General features: G+C 36.1%; 2 protein-coding genes across 2 annotated transcripts in view; one reads left to right on the top strand and one right to left on the bottom strand.

Moving 5' to 3' along the window:
* The first annotated feature begins 4,123 nt into the window (after window positions 1–4,123).
* KLB (klotho beta) overlaps window positions 4,124–19,491 on the top strand; it is a 33,444-nt gene continuing 18,076 nt past the window's right edge. The window contains exon 1 of the mRNA XM_019413889.2: window positions 4,124–4,901. Within this exon, the coding sequence (XP_019269434.2) occupies window positions 4,164–4,901 (738 nt within the window). The 5' untranslated portion in view covers window positions 4,124–4,163. The remainder of the gene's footprint in view (window positions 4,902–19,491) is intronic.
* The window catches only part of RPL9 (ribosomal protein L9), a 38,232-nt gene continuing 28,971 nt past the window's right edge, over window positions 10,231–19,491 (bottom strand). Inside the window, exon 7 of the mRNA XM_053901621.1 lies at window positions 10,231–10,301. Coding sequence (XP_053757596.1) covers window positions 10,246–10,301 — 56 coding nt within the window. The 3' untranslated portion in view covers window positions 10,231–10,245. The remainder of the gene's footprint in view (window positions 10,302–19,491) is intronic.

The raw sequence follows: 19,491 nt of genomic DNA, 5'->3' as shown, positions 1-19,491 counted from the left end.
AATACTGCTATAAAATATTTGCATATACAGTATTTTATGTATTTAGAATTAATTTATTATGATAAATTTCTGATGTTATTGAATTTAAAAATATGAAAATATCTAAGGTTAATTATATATTAAAAAATTGTTTTGGGGTTGCCTGGGTGGCTCAGTGGTTTAAGCGTCCAACTTTTAGTTTTGGCTTAAGTCATTATCTCATGGTTTCTGGTAAGTTCAAACCCCATGTCAGGCTCCATGCTGACAGTGCAGAGCCTGTTTGGGATTCTCTCTCTCCCTCTCTCTGCCCCTCCCCCACTTGCGCTATCTCGGTCTCTCTCAAAATAAATAAATAAACTTAAAAAAAAATTGTTTTCCATTAGTATTGTACAAATTCACATTCTAATCAGAAATCTTACAATCTGTAAGACATTGAGTCTTACAATCTCGTTAACAGGGGGTTTCATCACTTAGTTTTATTTTTGCTAATTTAATAAGAGAAAATATTACGGAGTTCTGTCTTGTTTAAAGATTTTTTAAAAATTTTTTTTAACTTAAAAAAACCCAACTTAACTGACTGAGCCATCCAGGCACCCTAAAGATTTTATTTTACTTTATTTTTTTTTTAATTTTTTTTTTTTTAACGTTTATTTATTTTTGAGACAGAGAGAGACAGAGCATGAACGGGGGAGGGGCAGAGAGAGAGGGAGACACAGAATCTGAAGCAGGCTCCAGGCTCTGAGCCATCAGCCCAGAGCCCGACGCAGGGCTCGAACTCACGGTCCGTGAGATCGTGACCTGAGCTGAAGTCGGACGCTCAACCGACTGAGCCACCCAGGCGCCCCTTTTTTTTTTTTTTTTTTATAAATTTTTTTTTTTTTTTTACTTTATTTTTTAATGTTTATTTATTTTTGAAAGAGGGGGAGAGAGGGACCATGGGGGAGGGACAGGGAGGGAGAGACAGGGGTTCCAAGCACTAACCTCGAGGTCATGACCTGAGCTGAAGTCAGATGCTTAACTGACTGAGCCACCCAGGTTTCCCTAAAGATTTTATTTTTAAGTAATCTCTACACCCAACAAGGGGCTTGAACCTATAATCCCGAGATCAAGAGTCTCATGCTCTTCCAACTGAGCCAGCCAGGCTCTCCTGGAGTTACTTTTATATGTGTTTTTAATTACTGGTTATTTAATTTGTTTTCATTAGCTATACAGTTGCATTTCCTCTTTTGCATATTTTTTATTCATGTTGTTTGGCCATTTATCTAATTTAGAGTGTTTTCCTTAATGATTTGCCTGAATTATTTATATAATAAAAAGTTGGCCATTTGCCTTCTAGATTTACTCTAATATTTCCAAGTTTGTTATTTGCCTTTCAATTTTTTTCATTTATTTTCATTATAGTTAAATTATTTCTATAAGTTCATATATAAGTATATAAATATCATTATATAAACTATATATTTATGTAATTTAACATTTACTTCCATTTTCTTCTAGATTTCTGTAGCTATATATTTTTTAATCAAATATATTTGTGAGGGTATAAATAACCACACTTAAAAATTTTATTTTTAGTAATTAGTTCACAATACGGACATAAATCATTATGCTGTACATATTAAACTAATACAATGTTATATGTCAGTTGTATCTCAATAAATCTGGAAAAAATATTTTAGAAATAGTGAATTGATTCCATCAACTCCATTCATTCCATATACAATGATTAAGCATTTACTTAGATAAGTGATGATAAAAATTTAGATAAGAGATACTCTTACTGTCTGGGAGAGCAGACAAACCATCCCAGGATCATGTGATAAATGCAGTGATAGACATATGCATACTCTACTATAGGCACGTTCATTCAAGTCTAGTGACTAATAGGCCCCAAATATTCTATTGGGACCAAACAGTTATGGTCCTTGTTTTTAAAAAAGAGAGACTGAGAGAGAAATTAAAGTCAAAAAGAGGTTATAGATAAATTTATTGTGTGATAAATGTCATAACAGAGAAAGTATGGGTTGCGATGGGAACACGGAACAAAGAGATACATCTATATCAAATCAAACTGTCTTATTTCCTCTCTGGCTGCCTGAGGATCAACCACCATCATGAGCAACATGGTGAATATCCAGACCAGGAAGTTCATGACCAACCGACTACTTTACCTGAGAATGCAACAGTACCTAAGACAGAAATTCACGAAAAACCACCCAAAATGCACAAGACCAGATGACACCAGATATTATATTTGTATTTGGATCCAGAGCCTATTTCGGTGATGGCAAGACAACTGGCTTCAGCATGATTTATGATTTCTTGGATTACACTTCCAAAAATGAACCCAGGCAGACTTGCAAGACATGGCCTCTATGAGAAGAAACAGACGTCAAGGAAACAGTGAAAGGAACACAAGAATAGAATGAAGAAAGTCAGGTGGACTGCAAAGGCCGGTGTTGGTGCTGACAAAAGTGAGCTGGAGATCAGACCCAGGAGTAAAGATTCTGCAGTGACTTTATCTGCAGTGATTGCGCAAGAGGACTTTTTTCACAAGAGGACTAATAAACGGTACATTTTTAAAATTTAAATAAATAAATAAGTCAAAACAAACTGGGAAGCCAGAAAGACTTGGCAGAAAAGGTGCTGCAGTTTTGAAGAACATGTTGACATGAGCTAGATGAAGGGGGAAACACATCCTATGCAGAGAGCATGCGTACCAAGGCACAGGATATGAGGGCTTAATGTGTGTCCAACTTAGTAATATTATTTGTTATGGCTGAAGGGCAGGGTACTACATGTAGTTAACTGAAGAGAAATGAAGTTTAAAATGTGGGCAGGAGCCAGAACATAGTGTCTATTATGCTAAATCTTAGCATCACTTTCTGAATAATCCTTCCTTTTCACAAAGAAATAAGAATAATGTTTATTGAGCACTTATTAAGTGTCAGTGTCTCTTCTAAGTGCTTTACATGTATTAACTCATTTAATTCTCACAATTATCCATGCAGTAGATACTAGTATTGTGCCTTTTCTTACGTAACAAGAAACTGGGGTGCAGAAAGGTTAAATAATTTGTTTCTAGACGCACAGCTATAATTAAACTCAGGCAGTCTGATTCCAGAGGCCAAACTGTTAACCACTCTATCTTTCATTATTATGGGATATCTCAAATATTTAAAAGAATACATTTTTTAAAAAGTTTTATCTGGAGACTATAGATTCTGTACAGTATTTTCTTTCTATTTATTCCTATACCAGATTCATGTTATTTAAGTTATGCTTTTTTTTAAATGTTTTCATATGTAAAGGTAGTCTATGCCTTCGCTATTTTCTTTTTCTTTTCTTTATTTGTAATTATTGCCTACTTATTCTTCAAGCAAACTTTCATATGATTTTGTTGAAGTAAAATTTGGGGTTTAGAGGATATTGGTTGAAAGCACATTAAATTTATAAATTAAGTTGGAAAGTATTCAGTGTTTCCATCTAGAAAGAGCTATATATTTCTTCATTCGTTTTCTTTCAAATGTATTGATACATTTTTATAATTTTCTTAAAATAGGTAGCACTTGATAAGGTTATTCTTCAATGTGTTATAATTTTGGTAGAAGTGTGATATCTTACTTTATTTTCTAGTTCCGCATTATAAGCTTATAGGAATGCTCCTTGTTTGTATTGCTTCTCTTGAAACGCGAAAAAATAAAATTACCACTCAAAAAATATAAAACTGGAAAAGGTATATATTTTTTTCAGTAATGTCCAAAACATTCAGAAAAGATTTGGGTCAATATGAAAGGCTACAAAGAGAATATGGCATTTTTATTCATTGCTTATACATGTTTTCGTTACGCAAACTACGGTCAGTGATGTGTTTTCATATAATCTTTCCCATAGTAAGAGAGAATGAAATGTGTTGGGGAGCGTAGGAGAGCCACCTCCCTCAAATTACGTTGCTCTCCGTGGCCCCTCCTAAGTCGCACAGTTCAAGCTAATCATTGACAGAGGTTTACAATCACAAGCTTTTACTGAAGCGTTGATAAGACAGGCGAGCAGTTAGTGGCAAATGAAGTCCGGCTGTGCGGCTGGATCTCCAGGGAATGAATGGATTTTTTTTTTTTTTTTTTTTTTTTTTTTTTTTTTTTTTCTTCAGCACCGATGAAAGAAACATACACTATCGGGAAACAATGTGCAACCGGGGACTGCAAAGATCTGCTATCCTGTCAGCATTTATTCTCCTGCGAGCTGTTACTGGATTCTCTGGAGACGGCAGAGCTGTGTGGTCTAAAAATCCTCATTTTAGCCCGGTAAATGAAAGTCAGCTGTTTCTCTATGACACTTTTCCTAAAAACTTTTTTTGGGGTGTTGGGACTGGAGCATTTCAAGTGGAAGGGAATTGGAAGACAGATGGAAAAGGACCCTCTATATGGGATCATTTCATTCAAACACACCTTAAAAATGTCAACGACACGAACAGTTCCAGTGACAGTTACATTTTTCTGGAAAAAGATTTATCAGCCCTGGATTTTATTGGAGTTTCTTTTTATCAATTTTCAATTTCCTGGCCAAGGCTTTTCCCCGATGGAATAGCAGCAGTTGCCAATGCGAAAGGTCTCCAGTATTACAATGCTCTTCTCGATGCCCTAGTACTTAGAAACATTCAACCGATAGTTACTTTGTATCATTGGGATTTGCCTTTGGCCCTACAAGAAAAATATGGGGGGTGGAAAAATGAAACCATAATAGATATTTTCAATGACTATGCCACCTACTGTTTCCAGACGTTTGGGGACCGTGTCAAATATTGGATTACAATTCATAATCCATATCTAGTTGCTTGGCATGGGTATGGGACAGGTCTGCATGCGCCTGGAGAGAAGGGAAACTTAGCAGCTGTCTACTCTGTGGGACACAACCTCATCAAGGTACTGTACGGCTGGCTTCATGTTATAGCTTCAGAATGTTAAGGAGCAGGAGTTAAAGAGAATCATTAAGAAATGTATCTCCTGTTTAATTCTTTTCATTAATATCAATTCAACTAATTTTAGCCTAACTCACAAGTTCTATCCTCAAATTTCATATTTAAGGTCGTGTTTTATTTATTTAGGCTCTTAGTAATGGATTAAGCTGATTATTTTCCCTAAATGTTGCCCTTTAAAAACGTTTTAACTCAAAATCTGCAAGTATACAGTGTGAGAATATGAGTTCACTTTCATTCTGTGAAAAACCAGTACTTTAGAAATCTAAATGCTGAAACCTTTTCTGAAAATATGCAACCATTTCAGGATTCTTTTAAGGCATGACCATTTCCAATAAATATTTGTTGTTAGTATTGCTATTCTTAGTGATACCTAGCAATAATAAGCTAAATACAGGTTAGCTAACTGACACATATTAAATACAGGAATTGAGACAAATGCACTTCACAGTGGTTTTATCTGTGTTACAGAAAAGATGAGGTTAACTGTTCTAAGAGTTAAAATTAAACTAGTAATATAAAAACTGGGAAGACTATGCTCTACTCAGTATGTTTTAAAAGCTACAGTTAACGTTGGGAAATCTGAAAATTACTAAAACAATGCTGAAAATGTAAGCAAAAAAATAGCAAATATTGGTTGGATGCTTACTCTGTACCACAGACCATATTAAGCATTCTGCATGCATTATCACATTTAATCCTTGTGATAACTTCATGAACAAGGTCCTATTAGTATTCACATTTTAAATAATAAAGATGAGGAAACTGAAGCTTAGTGGGATTAAATGAATTAATTTATAAATGACAACATAATTAAACACGAAATGTTTTCATTAAGAATGTTTTTAAAAGAGTAATCTTTCGGAGAATGACAACATAATTAAACACGAAATGTTTTCATTAAGAATGTTTTTAAAAGAGTAATCTTTCGGAGATTTTGAAGAGACTTCACCTCACATTGAGGCTAACATCTAGAATCAGGTTTAACTTTTTGAGTCAAATGGGTTCCTTGGGAAAAATAAATTACTCTGGACACCTGTTACATTTTAAAAATGAAAACAACTTTGTTAATAGTGTTTAATAATGTGCTAGGAGAAGTATTTTGATTTTTAACAATCAAATGTGAAATGTATAGAAGTAGAAAAATATTTAGGAACATAAAATTACTCTGTGTCTAAATTTGCACTTACAAAAATATCTGCCCACCCTTTTATCTTTTTGAACTTTCTGGGCTATTATATATGTGTGTCATACTATAGTTCTGTTGCATCTGCCTTGGCAGTAAACTGATTGCATTATGATTTCAAGATCATTTACAAATCTTTGGTTAGGGTTGTATATAGAACATTACTGTGAGGCTATACTGTGATTTGGCAAAAAAGACCTTAAAGGGGAGAAGACTTACAGCTATTAACTATGAAGATTATGCATATATAAGTTAGAAAAATATTCCTTTTATCTAGTTCTTTAAATTATTAAAATTTAAACATTCATGTATACTATATGCTTGTGAAGATTAAGAAACATCAGATTGTACCAAAGTTTATAAAGTGAAAAAAGTTAAATTCGTCTCTCCCTCTCCACCTGGCAATCTAAACCTTGAGGAAGCTACTGTTGATGGTTTCTTATATAGTCTTTTTAAAGTTTTCTACACAAATACAGGCACACATATGATTATTTAACTTGTTTATAAAGAAAAATGTTCTCAGTTGTTGAAAAGTTTTCGGTTTGCCTGGAAAATATTAACAATTGGAATTTTCATGAAAAATCTGTTTTGGTGGTTAATTTAAGGCCTTAAAAACTGGCTATCTGATAAAAAATACACAGGAAAAGTTGTAACTAACAAACAGGCATTGCTTACAAACTTAGCATATAAAATGCTGTATTTTCAGATGTTTTTCATTTTCCCCTAATTTGAGACAAAGTCTGCCTTAAACACAAAATCAGCACTCTCTGGTAGTGAAATAAATTTCATTGTTTTAAATTGAGGGATTACATTTTTTAATTATTGTGTTTTCCAAATAATTTCTTCTATCTCTTTAAAATTTCTAAATCACTGACTTAAATAAGGAGGGTAAGAGGTCCTTTGAAATCAGTCAGAAAGTGAAATATGCTTCATAACCCAGTGACATATAGCTCCAGAGAGAAATCTTGCAATGGTTTGGTAGCCTGAGGTGAACTCATTTTTTCCACTGTTCCTTCTCTGTTCTTCCTTTAACGTGAAAAAGATTAATTTGATATTTTATGTTGCAATGAAGTATTTCTTCCTTACTCAGCCATCTGTGACCCAGAAGTATTCCTGAGGATTAGTTTTTAGTCCAAGTTAACACATCTCACTGAGTTTTTAAAAAGCCTAATATGAAAGTAAATTCATGGGTGGTTATAGATCGTTTTATTTCCTACTCCTCAGACTTTGAAAAGATTTCACTGTGGCTGTTGGGGTTTTCTAGTCCCAGAATAACCTCGGAAACTCCATTTCAGTCTGCATTGTCCTGGTTTAGAGGGAACCTGAATGGCCTAGTCAGTCCTGAGACTGACCTGGAATTTAAATTCCAACTTCATTGCAGATTTGGTGATTACCTTAGAGTGAGCCTAAGCCTTGGGTAAAAATCTGTCGTAATCACACCTACTAATGGACGCTCCATTCTGAGTTTTGGACAATATTTGGAAAAGAAAGAGAGTATGTCTTTTGACTGACCATCTCTAAGCATGGTAGTCATGGCTTTAAATATTATGTATAACTTCGGCAGCAACCTTGCCAGATACCTGTTATTATCCCTGTTTTACCACAGAGTGATTATTTCCAACATGCATCATGCTGCACCCCTGCATAAAATCTAGGAAGTGGCTCCCCAAAGCTTTTAGGATTAACGTCCTGATTTTCCACCAAGACATCCAACCCCTGGCCTGCATTCCCGCGTCCTTCCTGGCCACTCTCCCATCTCCATCACTAACGCCAACCCCTCCCACCCCATGCTCCACGATAATACACTAGGAGTGTTTTGATTATACCTTACTAGTCCTCCCCATTCAGCCTTTACTAGCATTCTATCCAGTGAGAATGCCCTTTGTACTCTCTACTTTACCCATCTAATGTCCTTCAAGACTCAGTTTAGGCAGTCACCACCTCTAAGTTATTCTTGACCTGCTAAGGTTGTTGTCCCTTCTAAGGGCTCCCATAGTAAGATGTGCTTGCTGCTACCGTAGCACTCATAGCATGTGGTACTCTTCTGTCTCCCCAAGGAGCCTGAGAGCTCCTTGAAAGGAGAGGCTATTCTTTATTTGTCTTTGTGTTTCTAGCACCCAACACAGAATATTAGGATTAGGTTCATGCGAGGTAGAAATGTTTTTTGAGTGAGTAGTTTAGGATTTCTTTCTTAAACCTTGTAATCAAAGAGCCAATGTCAAGTTCAAAACTCATATTTTGTTGCATTATTACTAATTCTTGAAATATTGCCTATGTTAATCCACTGGTATATCAGTCAGGACTTTTTGGTTGTGAGTGACAGAAACCTAATTCAAGTTGACTTAAGCAAAAATGAGCAATTTCCTGGCCCAGTAACCAAATCACAGGGATGAACGGATCCAGTAATGAGGACACTGTCAGAAGCCCTTTGTCTCGGATCTCTCACAACCTTCTCTTCTTGGGGTTCGGCATCATTCTCTCCTTTGTAGAGGAAAGATTTCTCTCTTTCAAGTTCAATTTTTAAAGTCCCAGAGACGGATCCCAGCCTGTGTGGCCTATTGCTCTCATCCCTCAGATCAGCAAAGCTTCAAGGTTTCACATTAGTAAAGATGGTTAAGGTGTCTGTTTTCTTTCTACTTTTAAGTCAATAAATATGCATAATAATTTAAATTTGTAAGTCCCTCTCCCCCTTAAAAGGGAACATCTAGAACCTCTGAGTAAACATGCCCAGAGGTTGGGGAAGATGACTTTGCTCATAAGATGGCAAGTCATTCAGTTTACTACTCCACAAAATAGCTTCCATGATAGTTTTGACTTCATTGCCTTAAATTTTTATCTTTCAATTTCTCAACCTCAGTGCTATTGACATTTGGGGCCAAATAATTCTTTTTGTGGTGGGCTTTCGTGTGCTTTGTAGAATGTTTAGCAGTATCCCTGGCCTCTACCCACTAGAGAGATGACAGTAGTGCCCTTGTCCTCAGGGTTGTGACACCAAATTTGTCTCCAGACATTGTCAAATGTCCCCAACATGTGGGAGGCAAAATTCTTCTCCTTTCCTTCTACCGTAAACCTGTAATAGACAATTGGTTAAAAACATGAAGCAGAAAGAGCAAGGACGTTGAAATATAATTAGTATGAGGGACATAAAATCGCTTCATGATTTTCACCAGAACTGTAAGTTGCACACATACACTCTATATTAATTTATGTCTAGTTTGGCTTTTCACACATTGAGAATAGAGACTATCTCTACTAGCTTTGCATTACTTGCGAAATACTTGTAAAAACTGCCCCAGACCATTTCTCTTACATAGTTATTTACAAACAAAACATTAAATGTACTTTTTGAAAAGCAAAATTCAAGAATTCAAACAAACGTTACGTAAGCAACTTTCATCCACTTTTGATGCCACAACATCTTGTTTCACAAAGTTTGTTTTTTTGTGTATCACTTCATGTTGGCTTTTTTTTTTTTTGCTTGTTTTTTGTTTGTTTGTTTGCATATCCAAGTGCCACATGTACTATTATTTACTAAAATGTTTTTCCTTAAAATGCTTATTTTGAAAGAAAAATTTATTCTTACTATACATGAGATAAGTATTTTCAAATGCCCTTCAAATAAATATGTAACGTTGAAAACAAAAAACTTTCTTCTTTGTTACACCTAATGTCACCTCCCATACAAAAAGAGGTAGGTGTACCAGACTTGGAAAATACCACTGTAATACATTTGGTCCTAAAACCAAACAGAGTGTGCCATTTAAAAATGTGACATAAAATGCTTTTTCTTGTGTAATTAAAATAATTTGAATAATGTATGATTATTAAATGGGAAAATGCCAAAATTTATGTTTATGTACATGAGCATCTTAAATATTTGTAATTTATTTTTGAATATTTTCAATTTATTTAAAATAAACTTTATTTTTTTATGTTATTGCTTTAAGAAAAAGCTCCAACCAATACAGCTTTTATTGCATCTTTAAAATACTACAAATAAGTCTGAAAAATCATCCGACATCTTGCTATTTCTGTAGCTGGACAACTTAGATCTTATTCATCAGTCTGCTGAACTGTTCCTTTTTCAGAAACATAGATAGTATCCCTAGATTTTCTGATATCCTTTTTTTTTAACTGTTGTGGCTTGCTGAATCAAAGCAGCTGAGTTTGATACAAGTTCAATGTAATTTCCTTCAAGAATTAACTCAACTTTGGCCTTGAGATACAGAATTGAGATACTTTCCAACACAATTTTTAATAAAATAGGCTTATATAAAATAAAATGTATGTCAACACTTTTTTGTATATTACACAGAAATGATGAAATTATTTTTTAAAATCCTCAGGGGTTCAAGAGATTGCTTAATACTATGAAAGAGGCTTTCAGGACAAGAAATGTTGGGAAACTCTGCTCGAGGTCAAGGCCTCACCTACTTGTTTCTGAGCCTGGGATAAGATTTGATTTAGTCCCTATTTTTCTACCTCTTTGAGGAACATTGTCTTAGCATTTCTTGGCCATTGTTCCCTCAGAGAAGTTCATACAAGGCTGGGTATGCATTAGGTATCAATAAATAATTCAACTGATTATTTTCTATTTAAGGAAGATCTACCTTGTTCCAGAAAGGATTTTTTTTTTCCCAGAAAGGATTTAAAATTGCAATTGAATAAAAGTTGATTTCAGACACACAAACACACCACACACACACACACACACACACACGCACACGCACATGCATACACACACAACAATACGGATTCTGGCATAAATACATAGTCTTTTCAGAATATGCAAATCAATTATCTATGCTTGTTTCTGTTAAAAATTTTACATCAAGGGAGCCTGGGTGGCTCAGTTGGTTAAGTCTCTGACTCTTGGTTTGGGCTCAGGTCATGATCTCACAACTCGTGAGTTCGAGCCCCACATCAGGCTCTGTGCTGACAGTGTGGATACTACTTGGGATTCTCTGTCTCCATCTCTCTCCGCCCCTGCCCTGCTCTCTCTGTATCTCTCAAAAATAAATAAATGAACATCAAAAAAATTTTACATTAAAAGCCCACCTTGAAACAAGCTGCAGAATATTAATGACACTTAAAGCTGAGTGATGTGCTCATGAGGGTTCACTATATTCTTCTATTTTTATATGTTATGAAATTTCCACTATTAGTAAAGAGATTATTTTGTATTTTAAAAGACAACAATTATCTTTATATAATACACTTCTTAACCAAAATTTAGTGTTAAAACTCAAAAAACAGCTATGAAAGGCCACCATTCACACGATTAATAACTAAGCCTTCTTTCCAACAGAACACGGCAACTACTTTCTTGAACAAGAAAGCTGCAGTGTTTCACAGGCACATTTAAACAGATAAAAATGTCACTTTTAAGCCTCTTCTGCCCAAACCCCCACCAATATCTTGAAGGCTAAGTGTGATATTTTGAAATGGAAATACTAGCAGGAGCCTTCTTTAGCTTATGTTGGTCAGATAGAAACAAAATCTCTAATGATCATCTGAAATGATTTATTTCCATGAGAAAAATAAAGGAATGTTTAAAAACTCCCTTGTTAAAGTTGGGTTACAAGACAACAAAATACCAAAAGTAATTTTGGGGGCGCCTGGGTGGCTCAGTCCATTAAGCATCCAACTTCAGCTCAGGTCATGATCTCATAGCTCATGAGTTCAAGCCCCAACTCGGGCTCTGTGCTGACAGCTCGGAACCTGGAGCCTGCTTCAGATTCTGTGTCTCCCTCTCTCTCTCTGCCCCTCCCCCACTCGCCCTCTATCTCTCTCTCTCTCAAAAGTAAATAAACATTTAAAAAAAAATTTTAATTAATTTTTGCTAAATCTATGGTTAAAAAACCAGCCCAAAGTTTTCTGTCAATGAAGGACAGAAAAAAAGGTTAAAAAGAAAAAAGCCTTTTTACTTGCTACCTTCCACCACTTTCCTGTCCCACACAAAATGAACAAAAAAAGGACACAGGAATGGGGGAAGAGGTTGGTCTTAATTCTTACAGTAAAGTGGAGAATTAAGACAATTATTGCAGATAAGTTTTTGACATTCTATCTTACTATTTTTTTTAAGTTTATTTACTTATTTTGAGAGACAGGGAGAGAGAGAATCCCAAGCAGGCTTCTCACTGTCAGCGCAGAGCCCAACGTGGGGCTCAAATTCACGAACCATGAGATCATGACCTGAGCTGAATTTGGATGTTTGACTGACTGAACCACCCAGGTGCCCCTCTATCATACTATTCTTTTTTTTTTTTTAAGTTTGTTAATTTATTTTGAGAGAGAGTGGGTGAGGAACAGAGAGACGGGGGTGGGGGGGAGAGAGGGAGAGAGAAAGAGAGAGGGGGAAAGAGAGAGAGAGAGAGAGAGAGAGAGAGAGAATCCCAAGCAGGCTCCATACTGTCAGCACAGAGTCCCATGTAGGGCTCAAACCCATGAACCGTGAGATCACGACCTGAGCCAAAACCAAGAGTCAGGTATTTAACTGACTGAGCCACCCAGGCACTGCTCTATCATACTATTCTTAATCATTATTATAAGAAGAATACCGCATACCTACCGTGGTGTCTGAAACTATACTAGGTACTTTTCATACATTGTCTCATTTGATTTGTACGTCAACTCTGCCAGGTAGGTACTCTTATAGTCATTTTACAGTTGATGACGCGGAAGCCCAGACAAGTTTCTCTGAGGTTGTATGTGATTTTTACTCCGTAATAATTGACAGAACCAAAATTCAAATCTTATCCATCTGAATCCAAGCTAACAAGGTTTGATGACATGAATCAGCTACCTGGCTTCAATGGAAAAGAACAATTTATAGTCTTAAAACCCATGGCAGTCACTTGCGTTGATGCTGACTCACAGATATTTAACTTCACTTTGCCTTTTTAAAGACCAGAACCATCCATCCACATATTTTATTTGTCCACAAAATCTATGAACAATTTATCCCTGATTCATACATTAACCATAAGGTTTTCCATGTGTTTCCATGATTTTAATGTTTTATTTGCTCAAAATTTTAGTGTCCCATTGAAGTAATGTTAAATCACATGTGTGTGCCCTTGGCAAAACCATTTGAAGTTTAATAAAAATTTTTTTTAATGTTTATTCATTTTTGAGAGAGACAGAGAGACAGAGTACGAGCAGGGGAGGGGCAGAGAGGCAGACATACACAGAATCCCAAGCAGGCTCCGGGCTCTGAGCTGTCAGCACAGTCACGGGGCTCGAACTCATGAGCTGTGAGATCATGACCTGGGCCAAAGTTGGACACTTAACCGTCTGAGCCTCCCAGGCACCTCGTACAGTTTAATACATTTTAACACAATTATTCATTTAATTAGCTAATGCATAGTACCTATACGATAATCCCAATTCATCTCCATTAGCGTCTAAGACACTTCTAACAAAATACAGGAAATAATGATCAAACAAGTTAAGACTGGCATTCTTACAGGCATTTCTAATCAAATTTGAATACAAAGATGAAAACTGCTTGTACATAAGAATTGCCAAAGACAGCTTCTATACTCAAAATACCATTGTCAGATAGGAGTCATGTAAAAAAACCTATTTGTAGAAGACAATTGGTATTCTAAAATCTTCAAGAGAGCAATATTTACTTTTTCTTTTAAATGTTTATTTTTATTTTTGAAAGAAAAAGAGAGAGACAGAGTGTGAGCAGAGGAGGGGCACAGAGAGAGGGAGACACAGAATCTGAAGCAGGCTCCAGGCTGTCAACACAGAACCTGACGCGGGGCTCGAACTCACAGACCACAAGATCATGACCTGAGCCGAAGTCGGTCGCTTAACTGACTGAGCCACCCAGGCGCCCCAATATTTACTTTCTCTAATCGTTCAGTAGAAAAAGTTATAGTTCAGTGAATGATTAACAAGAGTTTAAGTAAATGTAATTATAAATGTTCAGAGAATAACATTGTGATCATATTTAAACAGCTTGGTTTGATGTGAACACTCTCATACATGGAAAAGGAAGCCAGAGATCAGAAAATACTGTAAGCGATCGAAACAGTGCTGGATATGATGGAAAAAATGAACCGAGGAAAGCTTTGCATTAGTGTAAAAAATCTTACTGAGAAAACTGACAAGTCATTTAGTCTATGTTAAAAGAAAAGAGGGTCATTAAACAGACATTAGCGATTCCATCGCTGAAAAGCAGTAGGAATGCTAAGAATAGATCAGAACTCCCAAACTTACTAACCAGTCAAGAGTGAATCACAGAAGTAATTAAAGTGGTTTCTGGGTGATTTGCCTGAAAATGTTTGGGGGAAGTCTTGAGGCTGGGGAAAACCAAATCTTTTAGTATTTTGGAGAATATATTGATGGGTTCTTCATAGTGTCATATCTTGATTATGTGACTGAGTCTTAAAAAAAGGGGGGCTGAGGTTTACTGCTCTCAGTTCTTCTTTCATGTTAGTCACGTATATATTGTATGTCTTCTGCTCTTACCTTTGAATATCAACATTTATTATTATGGAGTAAAAAGGCATTATTTAATAGATAATAAAATCCAGAATAACTGAACTTTTTATAAGTTTCGGTTTTTCCCATGAGAGTTTTGGAACTTTGGAGAAACTAGAGTAATAGTTTAGAGCAATTAAATACACTGACAGAAACCATTTGTTTCAACCAATTCTCTTGACTTTTTAAATGACTTTTAAAGTCTCTTGACTTTAGAAATATAATGCATTTTTACTGCAAAACATTCAAACAATACAGAAAGACAGAAGTCAAAGTCAAAAATGGAAAGTCTCCTCTTATACCCTAAACCCCCACCCCCCAGAAGTAACAACTGCTAGCAGCTTGCTCATTATCCACATACTTTTCTAGGTGTATATAAACACATATGTAAAGTCACATTTTTTTCACAAAATTGGAATCATATTATTATACTAAGTTTCAGTTATCATTTCTGATTAATTGAAATGCAAAAGTATACTGCTTTTTTTTAATGTTTATTTACTTTTGAGAGAGAGAGAGAGCAGCAGAGCACGAGTAGGGGAGGGATAGTGAGAGAGGGAGACACAGAACCTGAAGCAGGCTCTAGGCTCTGAGTTGTCAGCACAGAGCCGGATTCAGGGCTCAAACCCACTAACCGTGAGATCATGACCTGAGCCTAAGTTGGATGCCCAACCAACTATGCCACCCAGGCACCCCAAAAGTATACTGCTTTTATCTACTTATTTCAGTACTTCTCTTTCCTATTAGAAGTTATACTTCAGGGCACCTGGGTGGCTCAGTCCGTTGAGCGTCTGACTTCTGCTCAGGTCATGATCTCATGGTTAGTGAGTTCAAGCCCCACATCAGGCTCACTGCTGTCAGCACAGAGCCCGCTTCTGATCCTCTGTCTTTCTCTCTCTGCTCCTCCCCTGCTTGCACTCTCTCAAAAATAAATAAAACATAAAAAAAAAAAAAGAAGTTATACTTCATCTGAAGGCAGGAGTTATCTTGTTAATGTTTTTTCTAAATGCCCACCAAGGTGCCTTGTATTTGTTAAATAAGTATTTGTAGACTTGAATTTAAGCAATGAATCAATGCGAATGAATGGAGAGTGAAGAAAAAGATAAAATAGCCGTAGGTTAAAGGAAAAAGATAAAATGATTTATTGAAATTTGCTTTTGCTAACGTGTATGATTTCTCTAAGGGAAAAAAAAAAATAAACAGAAGGTAATGCTAATGAATTCACTGTTTGATTAGGTACTGATATGGTGCCCCGGCTGGTGAGGCTGGATGAAGGTATAATCAAAACCACGACTCCCAGTTTGCCTCTTTCCTTACAGTGTTACTGGCACCCAAAAACTGTCCCATGGGTTTCACAGTGTACTGGTCCTTGTTTTTGTGCCTTGTCTGTTACATACCCCTAGCATTGTCTCAGCCTGTTCAATCACCTTTGGGTCTAAGGCATAAAAGTATGCTTCAAAGGCATATAATTTAATGCGTGTAATGTCCTGGAAATGACAGTGATGGAGAAAGCTGAAAGACTCAGTTCCAATCCTAGCTTTGCCACTGAGACATTGGGCAAGTCACTTACATCTTGGGCTTCAGCATCTCATCTATATAGAAGATATTTGCAGATTGGAGCAAGTGACCTGTAAGGTCCATCCCCTACCTCTAGTTAGCAGGCAAGAGCCCAGAACTTGGAGAAACACAGTGTGGGCTTGACTTGGTTTCTGAAACTAGACAAGTCATTTAACCTCCCCATCCATTGGTCTCCTCGCCTCTAAAGTGGGAATGCTAATTGTACCTACCTTAATTCTCCTAAATAAAGATTAAATGAGATAGTACATGGGAAGCACTTAGAACAGTGCTCAGCATATCTGGCCCTGGATACATGTTGGTTCTTATTACTATTTACACTATTAATTTTCTATGGTTCTGTAATTTAATCACTGTTTATTTGATCATGAAAACCACTAATCTTTAATGACCATTTAATTATGATTTGTTTGAAAATGGTGCTGCGCTGAATGCTATACAACCACAGCATCCCTGCCCTCTTGGTCTAACATTCACAATGGTGTAAAGATCTCAATCCTCAATCAAGACGGTCAAGTGTAGAAGTGGTCCCTCAGGATTCATTTAGCTTCTGACACCAATGAGGACAATATCTAATGCCAACTTTGCTGGTTCTAGGAAAGGAGCCCAGGGAATTATACAGACGTGTTCCATGCTGGGCCAGGCACTTGGACAGCTACATGGTTTTCTGAAAACTCCAAATTTTTTCCATGACCTTTCTAGGTGATACTGAATTTCACATACATAGATATTTTCCTCTCAGCATGGAAGAGTGGGATACAATACCTTCATTCTATGACCGTTCAGTTCTTTTAATCAATTATAATCAAGTACAGCAGGAAGAAAATATAATTTTAAAACAGTATGTTGTGGTTCATGTCAGATGGTCCCCAAGTGCTTCAAAATTTAGAATTAGTCGGACATATAGAAAGCAGGATGGTTTAGTAAAGTGACCAGAAAGGCCTGGGTTCAAATCCTAGCTTCACCAATGTCCAGCCTCTGTGAACCTCAGTTTCTTCTCTAAAATGGTAAAAATGAAATCTGCCTTGTAGGGGCTGTACTATCGACAATGTGTGTCAGGTGACCAGCTGACTAGCTGACCCATACTGGGCACTCATTCAGCAAGTATTCTGTGTCAGGCTTTTCCCTGGGCATCTATAGGTACCACTGGAAACAAAATAGGTACAGTCTCTGCATTCAAGATGCTTGGAGGCCAGGCATGGTTCTATACTATATGGGCCTGAAATGTACAATCTGGGGGACCCTCTGTAAGAAAAAAAATTACGGACATGAAAGTTGGTACAAGAGTGAACATTTATTTGGAATGAGAAAAATATTACAACAGGTTACTGTGGGCTTGATTCAGATTCCTTTTTTTCCAAGGTCTCTTCAGGGAATTCATAAGGAATACTTACCTAGAAATGCTTCTAAATACAACCTGGCTTCCAACCCACCTAGCACATTCTATAGGGAGGGACCCATATAAGTGAGTGGCCCTAAAACTTCAGCTTCCTTTAGTTCATGGGAAATCTGCCTTTGTTGCAGGGCCCAAAAGGTCTTGTCTTATTTTTGTTATTGTAATAATTGTATTATTTGTAATTTCCAGAGTGTTTTCTATGTTGACTGTCTTTAAGTCTTCATTCCTAAATCCTGAGGAAAGGCCTCAGGTCATCCACTCAGACCATTTTAGCTTCAATTATACTCTGAGATATGGTCCTTTTGCATGAAAAAATTACTAACAAGATCACGATTGTTAATGTAATAATAACAGGAAGATTAAAATATCATTCCAACCTCTGCAGACTTGGCATGCAAATGTTCTCCTTGGGCAAGGAAATTGAACTTCAGTTAAGCATCAATTTACTAATATTGATTTCTTCTAAGGCCCCTTCTAATATCTGGGGAAACCCACAGATGCTTCGCTTAATTAATTATAAGGTTTATTCTAGACCTTTTTCCTTTTATGTTGCCAGGTTTAGATCCTGACTCAAACATTAGTTGAATTTAGTAATATTATCATTGAAATTAGAATTCTATAACAATATTAAAACCATTTTTTTGAAGGAACAAATATAGTAGAGTTTAGCTTTTACATGATTTCTACGGGGAAATCCTGAAACTATACAAACTGATAACGAACAAAGATTTGTCAGAATCATTTGAAAACATAACAATTGGAAAGAAAATAGGAAAATTCATTAAAACAAATTTTAATATTATCATTACTGAGCTATTCCAACTATAGAAAACATGAATTTGAACCATTAAAAATAGGATAGGTAAAAATTTTCTTTATGAAAAGTGGGAACTTTTGTTAATATTGAAATTCTCACCTAAGATTAATGAGGGATATCATTTCCCAGAGTTTCAAGATTCAAAAAAAAATTAAAGAAGTAGCAGTCACATAATAAACTTTAATGAAATAATAGTTACATATTTTTTTAGCAATGAACAGTAAAGTTTGCATATCTTAAACACCCAATAAATATTCGTGGAAAATGAATGAATGTTAAATAAGCTGGAAGGACAGTAATTATAATTAGCAGAAAACCGGATGCTAACATAAAGAAGTGTTGAGTAGATGAAACAAATGAATCAATGAATCAAACCGAAATTATTATCATCATTATCATTATTATTATTATTATTATTATTATTATTATTATTTTGGTTTCAGGAATAGAATTTAGTGATTAATCACTTAACATACAACACCCAGTGCTCATCCCAACAAGTGCCCTCCTTAGTGCCCATCACCCATTTAGCCCAATACCCCTCCCCTCCAGCAACCCTCAGTTTGTTCTCTACAGTTGAGAGTCTCTTCTGGTTTGCCTCCCCCTCTCTTTTTTTTTCTCCTTCCCCTATGTTCATCTGTTTTGTTTCTTAAATTCCACATATGAGTGAAATCGTATGGTATTTGTTATTTCTCTGACTGACTTATTTTGCTGAGCATAATACCCTCTAGCTCCATCCAATCAAGCTGAAATTAATCCCAATCCAAATGGACAATGACTAAAACTCAATCAGCTGCAAAAAAATAAATGAGAACACACATGTCTAGCCATGAAATTCGAGAGGTAAGGGAGAGCTGGCTGCAGAACACTCTTCCTGCCCACGTAGACTTCCTACCATTGTTTTCCACAGCAAGTTAAAGTTATCTTCAGCTTCCTTTTTTAAAGTACAGTACTTCAAATTTACATTTGTGTAGTCTTCACAGTCTTCACATGTTTTACCTCATTCGATCTTCACTACAATTGTCTAGCGTGTTTCTTTTTAGCTTAGGATAACAGAGGGAGAGGGA

This window comes from Panthera pardus, unplaced genomic scaffold (assembly GCF_024362965.1).
Source record: "Panthera pardus isolate Hobbes unplaced genomic scaffold, ASM2436296v1 HiC_scaffold_13, whole genome shotgun sequence".
Lineage (NCBI taxonomy): Eukaryota > Metazoa > Chordata > Mammalia > Carnivora > Felidae > Panthera > Panthera pardus.
This window is presented reverse-complemented; position numbering and strand designations above follow the sequence as displayed.